This window comes from Paramisgurnus dabryanus, chromosome 11 (genome assembly GCF_030506205.2).
Source record: "Paramisgurnus dabryanus chromosome 11, PD_genome_1.1, whole genome shotgun sequence".
In the NCBI taxonomy this organism is placed as follows: domain Eukaryota; kingdom Metazoa; phylum Chordata; class Actinopteri; order Cypriniformes; family Cobitidae; genus Paramisgurnus; species Paramisgurnus dabryanus.
The window spans coordinates 18,430,666-18,446,200 of record NC_133347.1 but is presented as its reverse complement, the minus strand read 5'-3'; the positions used below and the strand labels follow the sequence as shown (position 1 = coordinate 18,446,200).

At 37.9% G+C, this 15,535-nt stretch overlaps 1 protein-coding gene across 4 annotated transcripts; it reads right to left on the bottom strand.

Moving 5' to 3' along the window:
* Nucleotides 1–327: 327 nt before the first annotated feature.
* On the bottom strand, nucleotides 328–15,205 carry syn1 (synapsin I). Of its 4 annotated transcripts, XM_065247243.2 has the most exons (14): nucleotides 14,145–15,204; nucleotides 13,527–13,584; nucleotides 12,525–12,616; nucleotides 11,950–12,106; nucleotides 11,509–11,598; nucleotides 10,006–10,068; nucleotides 9,740–9,882; nucleotides 9,563–9,637; nucleotides 8,715–8,817; nucleotides 8,492–8,623; nucleotides 5,563–5,635; nucleotides 4,333–4,936; nucleotides 3,751–3,783; nucleotides 3,046–3,145 (listed from the first exon to the last, which is right to left on the bottom strand). In XM_065247243.2, the coding sequence occupies exons 1-13, from the start codon at nucleotides 14,450–14,452 to the stop codon at nucleotides 3,780–3,782; spliced, it is 1,902 nt and encodes a 633-aa protein (XP_065103315.1). In that variant the 5' UTR covers nucleotides 14,453–15,204; the 3' UTR covers nucleotides 3,046–3,145; nucleotides 3,751–3,779. The 4 variants fall into 4 exon arrangements, with proteins under 4 accessions (XP_065103313.1, XP_065103314.1, XP_065103315.1 ...); XM_065247241.1 differs by lacking the exon at nucleotides 3,751–3,783 and having other exon boundaries at nucleotides 328–3,183; nucleotides 14,145–15,203; XM_065247242.1 differs by lacking the exon at nucleotides 3,751–3,783 and having other exon boundaries at nucleotides 328–3,145; nucleotides 14,145–15,202.
* Nucleotides 15,206–15,535: the final 330 nt, after the last annotated feature.

Genomic DNA, 15,535 nt, shown 5'->3' with positions numbered 1-15,535 from the left:
TAATTCTCATTTTTTATCCGCTTAAAAAATCCCCACATTTTATTCTGTGCCACCATACTTACTCGTGTAACAATCTTTAAATAGAGAAAACATGGAAGTGTTTGGTGGCTTCTAAATTCATCCCTGTTTGGATCCTAAGGAATTAATGGGGCTAGGCTAAATGCTAACGCATTCACGACGTGCTGTACAAAGATTAAGTGCACGCATTGAAAAAAGATAGGTATGTATCAATTTGTCTAAGTTGAGGTAAGAACTTCGTAAAATATTGAAAAACTGTGGTGTTTTCCTTTAAACAAAAACTTAGCATGAAGTGATATAACTATAATGCATATTTATTTGATAGACTTTATTGAATAGGTGCACATATTTTTACATCATAATTTTACACCATTATTAAGCTACATTAAAGATCACATCAAAGTTGCATCTCTTTGTGTGTACTACACAATGTTTAACAATATTTCTCATTTTAATAGTATTTAAGACTTCTATATATTTTTGATTAACTCTTTCTTTATACAATTGGCAGGCATAAACAGACAATAAAATTCACTGAGATTCAAACAGTCAGAACAGGATAAACTTTCTTTTTAGAAATTATGATAAATTTAAATACATTTTCTTTGATTACTCCTCTTTACAAAAACAGAAAGTTACACAAAAATAAATATGGCAAATACTAAAAAACAAAAGTTAAAATAAGAACCGAACCTCAGGCATGGATTCAATGGGTACTGCAACATTCATCAGTTATTGAAAAACATTTCTTTAGCCTCCACACTTGATTGCATCAGTGATACAGTAATTCATTTGACATTCATTAAAGCCATTGTTTAACACACATATCTATCATAGTTTGTAAAAATGTGAACCACACTAAAGTTTGCCCGAGCCACAATGATATAATGGTGGACCACCTAGAATAGATTACGACATGTGGGAACCAAACAAACCACAAACAATTATATCAATGAATACACTGAAGATGATTTCTAACAACTGCAACTGTGTCACAAAATATGTAAATAAAAGAACACAGACCTTTCAGGTAGGTTAAGTAAGTTATTTTACAATGAAGATATTGCACAACCTAAATAACATCTCATTAAAGAAAAATCCCGTCTAAGACAAACCCACAATATGTGAACAACGATCACTTTAAGGATAAAATTAATTACAAGACACTTGCATCATTTGTTGAGTTAAGATCTGTACAACACTTCTATTTGGTTTAGACAATTTACGGTACAACATTACATTATACATATATATACACACACACTAACGCACCATTTGTCACAAAAGGATCACTGTGAATACACAACAGGCTGGTGAGCGGGAAGCGGAGGGGGTTTGGGATGAGCTGAGTGGCCTTAATATATTGCCGAAACACATCAGTGTTGGGATGTTATTTATCCTCACTTGTGGAAGACACTGCCACACTGCTGGTTTTCCTTGGTTATGGTAACTTAGAAGTTTAAGGAGCAACTGGTTAAAGGATCCACATTGTGTAACTGGGCACACTTGGACATACCAAAAGCAGTTTAGCCTAAAACCCGACATGTGACAGGCATCCCATTAAATAATGTGAAGACATTTGATATTGATGGCATCCTTGGCTTTGTATTTTGGTTTTGCATTTTCATTGGGCCAATGTGTGATAAGCAAGCAACACCTACACCGTGTTTTCTCATCTACCCCCAGGCATACAAAATAGCTGTGAAAAGCTTAAAAATATGCCTTCTTCTTTGTTTTCTTGATGGAAACAAACCTTTTTTAGGTTTTACCCATCTCAAATGTTGTCAGTTTACAGTACTGGTGTGCAAACTTGATAAAGTAGCAAACAATTATTGTACGAAACCCACAAACAAATTCCTCCTTCTACTGGCCTTCACGATTGCAGATTTGAAAATCTCAACAGTACTATTTGGAAGACCTGATCAATGACGATGGGTCATTGTATCTTTCTCTCCAGGACATCCCTGAGACATATGTTCATATGTTCAAACTATCGTTCTTACATATGCCTCTCTATCTAAGGCATATTAACACATTTAAGGGTGTAATTCTGTGTCATTTGTTTGCTCATGCCAGGAGAAGGGGCACTAGGAAAGCAGCGGCAGCTTGCTCACAAAAAAAATGAAACAACATTTTCACTTCGACTATCTTATCTAGGTGCAACGACACGACGGTTACTAAAGCAAGACCACCCACATTGTGCGACTATATTCTCCTTTAGTGTCATGCAGTATCGCAAGTGGCTAGTGCTAACAGCCGCAAGGTTAGTTTGACAGTGGATGCTTGTGCAAATTTGAACAACATCACAATGGGTCATCGTTTTAGAATCCAAACTTTGTAAACAATACATTGTTACATTACAATGGAATGCACTGTTAAAATCATTAGATGGTAACCCTTATTGTAACAAAACATGCTTTAAACATTTAGCAGACATATTTCAGATCATATCTGAGAGGGTAAGGGGGGGGGGAGCTTTTAGGAAACAACGAACTGTTCACCAAAACGTTTAGCGTATCACTTTCAAAAGGAATCTATGATTATCAGTGTTAAGTTCATAACAGGAGCCTGGAATGAAAGAATCAAGTATTATTTATATGTATTTAGTGTATCCATGTTCAATCACTGTGTAGGTAGTATAAAAGTATTTGTGTGTGCATGCGTGCGTGCGTGCGTGTGTGTGTATGTGTGTTTTCACACCTTCCTCCTTTCGACCCGACTCGGATACAACAGGGAATGCTTCTAATGGATGCAGATTAAATTGTGTTTGAACACAAGCAGTGTATGCAGTGCTTTATCAATCTAGCATTGCAAACTGATATGCACAGATCTGACACAGATGTGCATCACAATATGCAATATAATTGGTCCTATTACACAGAGTATTAATATGACAATAGAGCTTGTCTCCTTTAAAAAGACTGTATGTGTAAACATAAATATAATGACCTCTTTATCTCAATATCGACTGCATGTCTGTGTGCGTGTTGGTATGTTTGTGTGTATGTGTGTCTTTCTTTCTTTTATTCCACAGAGAAGAGGCTTGCAAAGGATTTTCGAAGGTTGCGGATGGTCTCTGCCTTGGCTTCTTCCTGACTAGGATTTTGGTGCTGGGCGGCCGGCGTTTCTGGAATGTTGAATGTATTGGTAAGAGACTGGGATTTGCTACAAAGAGAAAGAAGTGGCAATAGAGGAGAGGAAGAGGCTATTAAAGTCATGCAGCAAACCCATGGAGATGGCTTATAAAAGTATGGCAGAGAGAAAATAAATAGGCCGTGACAGAGAGGAGATGAAATTCATGTGCTTTCTTTCGTGTCATTCATTTAAGCGATCATGACTCAAGTGCAATGTTTACATCAGGCTTGGGAATTATGTGAAATGGGATCTCTGGATGTAGAAACATGCACTTTAATCTGCTTTATTTTGTTGGGCCACTATTCCTAAATGAAGTTCCAGGTGCAGAGATTTTTGCAAGCACATCACAGTAAAATCAATGCATACAGGCAAGCAGTAGCTCTCTCTTTATCAAATGATTAACTTCAAACTAAATTGAGGAATAGTGGGAATTTTAAGATGATCACATTCATACTTGCTGACAGTGAAAACAGATAGAGTGCACATTTTCATCAAGAAAAATGCAATTTCCACAATCAAGTGCATGAATGGTTTGAGAGTAAGACCGAAGGAGGCCATCTTTAGCATGCAAAATACCAGATCATCTAGTGAGCATACTTCTGTATCTCCATTGTTTTAAATTTGCTTTACCTATACATATAAGCCACATTGATAATTACCGTTACTTTTATTGTCAAACATCATTGTCATTATTATCAGCACCAATATCGAAATATGTCTACAGTATGAGGTCATCTTGGTTTGTTTTTGCATTAATTATGTAGTTGCATTTGGATGTGTTTGTCCATTAACTAAAAATGGCTTGCTGTTTATCCAAGTTGCTTCATACTCAGGAACTCAGAGATTTGTCCAGCAAGATGTCACCTGTATACTGCTGCAGGAGTTGCCTCCCGAATGTTAGAAATTGTGGCACGCCATCTACACATCTTTACCGCTGTAGCATTACCTGTAATTCACACAGTTACTTCTAATCATACAACCATGTTATTAATTTGCTAATCTAATGATGCATCTCCACTATCTGATGTATTTGATGGGTAATGAAACATAATAAAGAAATGGAAAAACACATTCAAATGCTCGAGTGAATTCTACAAGACATCATGAAAATTAATATCAAAGTAACTTAAGTTACACTTTTCAATCAAATATGAGAGAGGACCAGAAAAAAAATCTTACTTAAGCTGTGGAGATCCACTCAGGGCTGGGTGATCAGGACTTGGTTTCTGTGGAGGTTGGGGTTTCTGCTGTAAGGGAGGTCGTGCACTCCCAGGTCCTCCCTGGCCCTGTGTAGTAGGTCGTGGTTGCTGTGTAGTGGGGGGACGAGGACCCCCCTGCTGTTGTGGGGTTGGTTGTGGGGCGTCCTGGCTTGGCTGCGACCCACCTTGAGTAGCCTGCCTGGTTGGCTGGCCTTGTCTTTGCTGCTGGGGCTTCTGCTGAGGTTGGGCAGCGGGTTTAGGGCCCTGGCCGGCAGTTTGAGGCCTCTGTGGCTGTTGTTGGGGGCTGCCTTGCTGGGGCCTCGGTGACTGAGGAGAGCCGCCTGGGCCGCGCTGGCTGGGTCCCTGTACTGGAGGTGGCCTCTGCGGTCCCGCGGACCCTTGACTGAGTTGCCGCTGTGGTGCTGGATTGGGTGGCTTGGTTGGTTGAGCTGGGGGGTTCTGGGCATTAGGACTGGTCACAGGCTGAGGCTGGGAGGGGGGCTGGCCCTGGGGAGAGGGGCGCTGCTGTGTTGGAGCCCCTTGACGAGCAGAAGAAGTGTTAGCAGGTGCCTGTTGTGGACCTCCTGAAACATATGAGTAGATCTAAATGAGTACAGAGTAGGCTACTGTGTAAACTTTACAGATATGTAATTAAGGATTTCATGGATTATTAACGCAATTTCGCTATTATAGATTTGATGTATTGCAGAGTAGGATTTGCTTAGAGAAAAAATTTCTCTGCCAATGACGCTTTCCAGATGAGTTTTTACAGTAATTTGTAAATCCGCTATTATCCACTAAATACCCAATTTATAAAAAATGTAAGCAAAACGTTAGGGTTAGGGTTAAAAACTAATTTAACAACATTTTAAACTCTGTGTATGTTTTGATCATCGTTCTGAATCTGATTTCTAGCAAAATTCCTTTACAAAAATTAATTCAGCTTTTTGCTTAAAATTTTGTATTTTTGAAAAATCCTACCCATATATACAAGGTTATAAAAAGAGAAAAAAATGAACATAGGATGAAACGTGCTTTTCTCTGTTTTGTTAGTTTGTTTGAAAGCAGAGGGTCTGTTGTTTATACATTTAGAGAAGAACATTTAACTGGAAGGCATTTTGTGAAACTTTTGTAAAAATCACAAAAAATGGTGGTGGGGAATGAGTTAATAAACCAAAACTGTTTAGATAACAGTACTGTAATCCCTTACCTTGTGGAGGAGGGCGCTGTTGTGCCTGTGGAACTCTAGCCCCAGAGACTGGTTGAGGTGAAACAGCTGGCCCCTAGTGTTACAAGTGTGAAATAGCAGGGGAAAAGTACGTTAGATCAGTGGTTCTCAAACTGGGGGCCCCCAGGGGGGCTGTGGGATGGTGCCAGGGGGGCCCAGTTTTATGACATTTTATAAAATACATTAATTTATCATGAATTCTGTGTAATTAAACCTAAAAAAATAAGGCTACTAACCAACAGCACTACTTTGTATAATGTAATGTTTTTTTTAATTAAAATGGTATGTTTAGAACTTTTATTGTCATAAATTTTTTTTGGGGGGGGGGGGGGGCGCACGCTGAACAAGTTTGAGAACCACTGCATTAGATCATTTAGGCTCATTTTTATAGACAAGGCATATATTAAGCCAGAATCATAGCTTTAAATAGCTTTTATAAATGTGACTTATATAAACATTAGTGTGCATTAGGGATGCTCATATTGACCAGTTAACTGAAGGACATTTCGACACTTTTCTATCCTTAATTTGTAAATGCCCTATAAATGACAGTCAGTGCTGCCCTGACAATGTGGAAAAGTAACCATTTGTATGAGAAATCGTTTGTACTGCATATGTGTCCGTGCTTGAGTATGGTTTGGAAGCTGCACAGAGACCTGTGCGCGCAAGATTGATGCGGTCTGTTTTGCGCGCGTCTGCACATATTCATCATTTCTATGTTTAATGACCATTTCTGTTCAGTGTCTGTTGAATTCCAACAAAAGCAAACCTCATGAATGACATAAAGTCACCCAACAGCAATGTAAAAGACATAAGGTTATTTCATTCATTTTACATTTTTTTCTAAAATACACGTAAAACATTTTCATTTTGTTATTGAGAAATTAATTTAAACTTGTTTAAATTAGGTTGTAGCAGTATATGAAAGTTAAGAGAGACGGAGGCAGTCCCTCGAGTGTCCGTAGTTTCAGCGCCGACAGCAGACATGCCAAAGCATTTGAGAGCAGAGACTCTTGCCTGTTTTTCCAAGATTTTGATTACCTATTTTATTTACTTGGCAGTTTTTTTAATCATTCAAATTTGGCAGGGATGTTAATATCACAATTGTGGTGTTTTCCTTTAGTATTTTCTATCTATGTAATCACAACAACAACAACTACACAGCTCCGATCACACCACTAAACATATTCAATTTATTTAAATTAACACTTATACAATTAATTAGTGTATTTTAAGTAGGCACTTGATACCTTTATTATGTCAATCATAAATCCAGATGGGATTTTGCTGTAAGGCGTTTACAGTAACATCCATACTTTTAGTCCACAAACGCACACAAACGTTATAAATAGAAGAAATATTGATATAGCCATTGTTTGCACGGTGTTACTGTGTTAAGCGGCATGAAATCTGATCCATTAGTCTTACATGTAAAATGAGACCGTGCACACATTATTGACATTATTATTATTTAACACGCAACTGTTTAGTCTTTATGAATATTATTTTGCACTTTTTTTAGCTATAATCCAGAACTCTCTATACTGTCTTTCAGCAAAACATTATGTGAGAACAGTATGCAGGTGTTTACAAATGTGTATTATAAAGACTAAAGCTTATTGTTAGGGGCAGATTGAATGCTTTTTGGTCTGCCCATTATGTGAATGCTACGGCCATTTGTGCTGATCTCATATCCATTAGAATGATACGTTACTTCGGAGTACCTTCTGCATCCAGAAAAAAAGGTATTGGGGAACATTAAGTTCTTGGATAATCGCCACCATTACTCGTTTCTATTAATTAATACCGGAACTAAGCGGTGCGAAAGCGGCTTATAAATCTGTCAAAGTAAAGCAGCGGAGAACAGAGTTATCGTATATAGGTTAAATGTTAGGTGAAAATGTATAAATTATTGTATTAACCACAGTCTGTAAATGACATTGCATGATTTCTTCTGTTAGTTTGCTTTGCCAGTGTTGGCTTGGTAATCTGAAAAATTTTTTAGTGACTTAGTGGGTAGCACTTTTGCCTCACAACAAGGTCTCCAGTTCAAGCCCTGGCGGGGTCAGGAGGTCTTTCTGGAGTTTGCATGTTCTCCCAGTGTCAATGTGGGTTTACTCCGTGTCCTCTCATAGCCCAAAGACGTGTAGGTTAGGTAAATTAGAGATGTAAAATTGCCCAACTTGCATACAGATTAAACAGTTCTTGCCATCAGCAATAGATGCTGTAATAGCATTAAAAATGTATAAATAATATGAACATTTCTAACTCGTTGTTAATTTTTAAAACAATTTTACTGGAGAGATTATATCTCCGCTGGAGCATAATTTTCAGCAAGCTCTGATAATTAAATCTACTGCTATGTTTCATTAGTTTGATTAATATTGATTTAAATATCAGGCTCTCTGGAAAATCCCTCCCAGGCCGCCATTTCTGGGAAGGGAATTAAAGCAAAGTGGTGAGGAGACAGATGAGGGATGTTGTTTGAAATCTTAAATAGTCCCTAGCTTATGCATTTAAGACATTTTCCACACGAATCACTCTTCCTTTTTCTCCCATCTGTGTTGGCATGAATCATTGCAAGCACAGATTTGGGAATATGAAGAATAGCAGTATTTGCTCTTAAAAGCAATCTGAGAGACATGCTGTACCTACAGCTTTTCCAGCCGTATTTTTGCTGCTGAACATCTAAATGGATAATAAAGTTTCACTGTATTATTCAGCAGCATATGCTGCATAAGCAAAAGGTTTCAGTGTGTATTTGTTTTAAAGGTTAGATATGCTGCCAAGGAGAGTTTTTTCATACTATGTGCCTAAGCAACTAACAGTCTGGTTCAAACCAGGTTTGCATTGAACAGTATTCTTAGAGAGCTTTGGATGAGAATATATGTGAATGTTTTTGTGTGTTAACCTGAGAGCGAACTGGAGTGGGAGCTGAAGTGAGCGTCACAGTCTGGTTCATTTTGGTCAGAACAAGATCAGCAATCAAAGCCCGGTCCTCATCCTGCTGGTCTCCTATGAGAGGCATTGAGCAGCCCACCACCTGGTAGGCACACATAGTATTTGCTCATGGCAGCTGGGATGTTTTGAAAATGGCTGTTTCTATGTCTATTATGTAGCGTGTAACCTCTTACCTCTATGATGTAATCTCGTCCATCTTTTCCATGTAATGCTTCTACGGCACATATATCAAGACCTCCGAAAACCTCAGAGCAAACGTCCACCCACTTACGATACCTGCAGGGAGAACGTGATAATGATGACCTTGCTTATTCCACTAAAAGCATCCACCCACACCAACACCTCACCACAGCAAACAAGGAAAATCCGGATTACTGCTCGCAAGGCACCAGTATTTAACGTTTAATGCCTTTGATTGTTGTGACTGAAAAGCTTAAAGCACACAATTTTAAAAATTATACTATATAATAATATACTGAACTGAATAATATTTAAACTTAAATATGACGTTTCCAAATACATTATTATATATTATTTATAAATGCTAAATTATATGGAATATATGTCAAAAAAAATGAAAATGACAGTTTAGCCTTTCCTAGACAGCAGTGAGATTAAATTGAGAGCAAATCAGGACTCGGGGGATTTATGGTCTTGCTTCAGATGTTTCTTCTAGTAATATCACATGTTGCTATCCTATAGTTTCAACGAGATTTCAACAATATCCTAAACAGGGTTTAGATTTGCCAAGATACCAAAACCTGCCGTCAAGCTTAAACGTTCCTCATTAAATTCTTCTAAAACTGAACTATTAACTATGCTGTCCACATTTATCATTCTGTACTGCTTCTTTATGTGAACAGTTTAAATTTCATTTGTGTGTTTTATCCAAGACAAATCTCTGAGAAATAGGATTTCTGATAAGGACATTATCTAATAAAGTTTTTTATGTTATTTAAATAATCTAATATCATTTTGTAGAAGCTTTATAATATGGCATGTATTAAATCAAAAGATGTACCTGTCAGACATGGCCACCTGCTCTAACATGGCTGATCCTGTGTTGGTCTTCCAGTTGCCAGATATAGATGTTCTCCTGCCCAATAACAAAACAAGTGATATACTTGATGTTTCACAATCAATTTAATGAGATAAATGCACAGTTAGGATACATATGAGATCAAAACAAATCTCTTACATGTAGGCCTTGTAATTGTCACCAATTTTTTGGATTCGGACATCATACTTGGCATCGATAAAAGGCTCAGATGTGGCATATGTCTTCGTCAAAGCGACAACACTAGCAATGTCTTGGAAATCGTATTGATTGTCCACTTTCACCTGTACAGAGAATTTTAATTACAGTAACAGTATCTGTAAGCCGATAATATAAATAGTTTGGGCCTTCCCATTAAATGAATTATTTGTATAAATAGTTCAATGATAAACTGATTTTTGTCATACTTTTCCCATTCCAGAGTGAGCATGCCCCATCTTCACAACCACAGGAAAGCTGGGTGTAGTGATCTTATGGACAAAGACATAAAATAGTTTATATTTTAACAATTGCACTCATTGACAAAACTATATGCAATGTTTTAAAGAAATGGTGGATAAAATCAAGGTGGATAAAATATTTAATATTTCTCATTCTTTGGCGCAATTGGCGGTTACACCGTTTGACATTTTCAGGTCCATTCAGTCTAAACATATATAAAAATGGTGCAAATGTAATTTTTTTGTTGGATAAAATCAACATAAATACACTGTGTGCATTGAAATATACCTGATGCATACTTTTAAAACAAGTTTTTAAAAAATATTTTTGAATTTATCATCTTGCCAATCCGCTTTTTGCCCTTTAACAAAGAAAAAAATATATACATTGAAAAAACTAATAGACAGAGTCAAAGCTATTGGATATAACAAGATTGAGCACAGCGTTTACTATGAAATGGGCAAAATGCAATGCTCAATAACGCTGGCAACGGAAGTCCCGCCTTCCAGATAAAAGAACCAATCAACAATCAATAAAGACTGAAGATTATCTGGGGGCGTTGATCTATTTAGAGTCGTGTGAGATGCTTGTCAACATTTGCGCATGTGCAGTAGCAATTTTTCGGATAAAGGTATTTTAGGTATTTTAGTGCAATTTGACTTTAAGAAACAAAAGTCATGGTACAGCTGATGTCAGTTTAAATTGTTAAAAAAATATGAATAATTGAAAAAATATAAAAAATATATTTTTGATATCAAATATATGTTTTTAGCATTTGATTTTAGAGATATCCATCTTTCCCTATTCAATTAGATAGGAATTTAGTCTTGCAAAACTGAAATAACTCCCTGAAGACCTTGCATGGTTTGCAGTGTAACATTTGTGTGCTACATTTGCAGACTTTATGTTGCTTGATAGGCATTAATTTAAAAATCCTGCAGCAGAAAATTTGCACGAGCAAAATCTGCCTACACAGGCACGGTATAAACTGAGAATCCTGCTCTTTGTCATTCATAAAGGCAAGGCTAAGTGAGAAAACATTCTGGCAGATTTTTTATGCATGAGAAAAACCAGGCCGGTGCCTGCAGACAAGCAGTATGGGATAGCGTGGCACTGCAGCATGTCTCTTTCTCCCTGTAAAATCGAATAGGACCTCTGTAAAAAAAAGGACCAGTTCACTGTCACTGAAGCTATAATGAAATTTAGCTTATTTACCTATACAGCAATTTACTTTTTAGTCTAGACTGTGCTGTGTTATGTGGGGCAATGCTGAAGTAGGCCGTTGAATATGCATGAGCTTATTATATTTCTTGTTTACTGCACCCAAGCACCACTGTCCCTCCCACAAGTGGGAACTTTGTACTGGATCCAGTGGTACAATCTAAAGCTCTGTATCATCAGCTAGCCGTAGGGTTTACTGCTGGGCAGGGCCAAGATGAGTAGAGAGACAGATGGTTAAACTCTCTCACCATCTCCTTGTGGTTGGGGTAATAAACCTGGTCAATCAGTGGGAACTCCTCTGGACCCAACTGCTTGTACAATCTGGACAACTGAGCGAACTGCAAGGCGTAGACGTACACAAACAAACACAAAAACAGATATTGTGCATTAATAATTGTTGATATTAAACAGTAGAATGTGCATTTGCATTTGGATAGTCGTTCATTTTTAATTGGAAACATATATTGAATTTAAAGGGCCACACAATATATTAAAATATACAGAATTCAATCTTAGATGTCCTTAAACATACTTAAAGGCAAGTGTGCGAGTTCTGCAACAAACAGAATTGCACAAAACAACCCTGGTTAAACCAGTGACATGAGTTTGGGGCTGGACTTTTCTGGCTGGTGCAGAAAATGAACACTCCCTTAGACTGACCAGCCAAAATTAATATTTGCAATGCTCACCATCCATGGTTTGTCGCAGAAGTTGTAAACAGAGTGCAGAGAATTGACACTGGGAATGCCAGCATACTGAAGACCAATCACAATGTTCCTGTGGTCGCCATTCTTAGCCATGCTAAATGCATGCTGTCGCACCAGAACAAAATCTGGTTTAAAACACCTAAATGACCAAAGAAATGCCATTTAACACAATCGTAAATATCTTTATTGTTGAAAATATGCTAATTTCCAGCTCCCTTAGAGTTAAACATCTGATTTTTACAGTTTTGGAATCCATTCAGCTGATCTCACAATGATATTACGCAGGGCTGAATGGATTCCAAAACTAAAAAAAATTAGCATTTTTTCAAAAAAAGTGGAGTATCCCCTTAAGTTCAATCAATGGATGTATAACTCTACAGTTAGCTTTAATCATTTTGAATTAATGCTCTTCAAATTTTCAAAAATACTATAACCTTAATTATTCTCAGTCCTTGTATGTTTCTCTACTAATTAAATTAACTAACAGAAAGCCACACCAATTTACTGTCTTTGAAGAACAATGTAGAACAAATTTTACAAATAAATGTAAAACCTACTTTGTGACTTTGTTGCCATTGCGGATAGCCTCAATGTCCACACTATAGCTTCCTGTTGCATGAGCGACCAGGTTAACCTCAGAGAAATCAGCCTTGAAAATCAATGAAAATGACCAATAATTTGGTCAATGAATGGATCAATACATGACCATAAAGTGAAATTGTCAGCATATATGCCATAAAACAGCACCTGAGGCTTGGTTGTGTTAAAGCTGCAATACCAACAAATCATATCGACATACCCAAGAACAACAGTATAGTGGTTTAAATGGCTTTTGGTTTCTATTCAAAGCAAACAAGATCTGTATAATTACAGAATTTTTTTTAATCCCTAAATTGATGTGCAGCCTAATTAAGAGTCTTACGTATGAAACAACATAAAAAGCGATACTCCAGTACAAATTGTAACTCTGACTGTGAAATCCAGGCTAAAGTTTTATGATCTAATTATGAGATTAGGAGCATCAAAGTTTGATTTCAATTATTAATTTCACTTTGATTTCAATATTTGGCATGGCCTTGCTCAGTCAATATTAAATATATCAAAGTTATCTTTTCACAGAATGTTCTTTACATTACGTATGATGATGTAATGTGGAAAATAGTAAATTACAAAAATAATTGTATCTGTTATAAATTACTTTTGACTTCTACTAAGCTTCTAGAATAATTGCCTTACCGATGAGAGAAATTAATTGACAGAATAGATCATTTTTTATCCGTCTCTCGAGCGGATTCAATCTTGCATTACATTACTATATGCCTATTTTACTTTTCACAATTCAAAACACAAACAAAAACGATTCAATATCCAATTTAAAACAAACAAATGCCATGAAGATATTACAAAGGCTTTACATTATGATTTCCTGCAGGCTAATTTAATTCAGACTTCAACCAGCTGAAATGTTTTGCTAATATGTTAGCACATTGTATTCATTACAATGGAACTAGTGGGTGTGTTGCCATGTTATATAGCAATTGAAAAAAAATACTTCCCACCTGTTCTACTTTAATGTCAAATTCACCATGAACCTTCTTGCCTTTGAACACTTTCGCCCTAGAGACAGAAAGACAATTTTTTTTAAGAATATTGTATGAATGACATCAGAAATGCATATAAAATCAGGCTCTTTTGTTGGATTCTCAGTAAATGTGCCAATATACCTCATGGATTGTGCATTTACTCTTGTCCCAAGTGGATCCAGTCTGAGACTCAATAACACAGGACCTTTCAATCTGGACCACAGAGCTATCCCCCCATTGTTGTAATTTGGTCTTTAATAGTCTTGCTGTTACTCCACTAAATGAATCAATACCAAACTCAGCGCACAGACACGCGCCTGGCACACCCACAAATACATACACACGCGCGTGACTGTGAAAGGCTTATAGGCACATGAGTCACGACATTTGAATAATGAGTCCTATAGGCCTGTACTAGCATCACTTCAGGTGTAAGTCTTAAGCGCATAACCCCAGCATCACATCATGCACACTCACTGTTTCTTAGAGCCAGCTTTTTGCTAATAGATATATTCAAGGTGCCCAAGATAGATTTCCATATCACGACACACCTTTGAGCAACCATATAGGCAATATATCCCATGCTGATCTTACCAGTCGGTCTGCTGGTCATCAATAACCAGCAGGATCTTGGCATTGCTCGAACCGATTCCTCTTTCGGTGGCCTCGTTAAAGGTGGCAGCGGCCGCGGCGGTGGTCTGTTTTACGGCGTTTGAAATGGAGGAGAAGAAGCCGGCGCCGGTAGACTGGCTGGGGGGTTGACGCCTCTCTTGAGATCCTGGCGACACCACCGGGGCAGGGCTCTGCTGCGGCGGATCGGGCCGCTGTAGATCGGTCATGTAGCCATTGGGCAAGTTAGACATAAAATTACTGTCCGACAGTCGACGTCGCAGGTAATTCATGGTGACGATGAGAAAAGATGCGTCGAGTTAAAGAAGCGACGGTCCCTCTGTGGGTTCTGCACGGCGACAAACCAAAGCCAGTGGAGATCTAGACAGATATATCTCGACAGTGCGTCTTAGTTAATCAGCAGTCGGCAAAGAGACGCAAAGAATCAGTCGATACGCAATTCTCCACTGTGCACCTTAAAGCAAATGTCGCGTATAAAACATTACAGTCGTCTACACAACATGCACATCTGCACTGCAACAGCTGAAAAAAACTAATCGGCGCTAACGTTTAGAGATTTCGATTAGATTGACTTACAGCACCGAGGATCTTGTTCAACAATTGGCATAAATCGCAAATCAAACTCCTTACGTGGATGTTAATGATGTTTCTTCAGTGGACATAAATGAAAAATCGCGAATGAAGAGGCGACTCGTATAAAGTGTGCTCCGTAAAGGTAGTAAGCGTCATGAGTGGAGCAAAATTACCTTCCGTCGTCCTCCGGTCAGATTCTCGTGATCCGGTCCGGGATCTGGGAGGCGGAGGTGCGGTTATGGTTCGGTAAATGCAGTGATTGCATCACTCCTACCATCCAGTCCTGGTAATCCACCCAACGTTTTACTTTGACCCTCGTCGTTTTTTCTGAACCATCGTCGTTTCACACTCGGTTTTTACGCATCACGATAGCGATGAATGAGTAGGAAAGGGGGGTTGGGCACGTCATTCTGTCAATTTAAGTAAAATAAGAGACATCGATGTAGCCTAGTTAACAGTGGGTGGCGTAGGCTAGAGATTGAAGATGTGAGCTGGTAAATTAAAGGTTGACAGTTCAGCCCCTGCAGGTGGCGATGCTTCAACTATCACCACGGTGCCCTTGAGCAAGACCATTAACACCAGGTTGCTTGATGGAAACTGTCTCTGCATTGGGAGAGCTATACTTTAGCAGTGCAAAAGATCATGGGTTTGAATCCACTGTATGTCAATTTGGATAAAAGTGTCTGCCAAATACCTAAATGAGCACTTTTGAGATTATGTATTGTCCAAAATATTTTACGTACAATATATCTTGATTAGACTGAAATTATTGAAATTATAAT

Bases quoted from the DNA above. Each gene is read 5' to 3' on its own strand.
- syn1 (XM_065247241.1), bottom strand. From the start codon at position 14,452: ATGAATTACCTGCGACGTCGACTGTCGGACAGTAATTTTATGTCTAAC. The intron at 11,599-11,949 runs GTGAGCATTGCA...TACGCCTTGCAG, and splicing joins TCTGCGACAAACCATGGATG to TTCGCTCAGTTGTCCAGATT. The intron at 8,624-8,714 runs GTAAGAGGTTAC...TGTGCCTACCAG, and splicing joins GACGAGATTACATCATAGAG to GTGGTGGGCTGCTCAATGCC.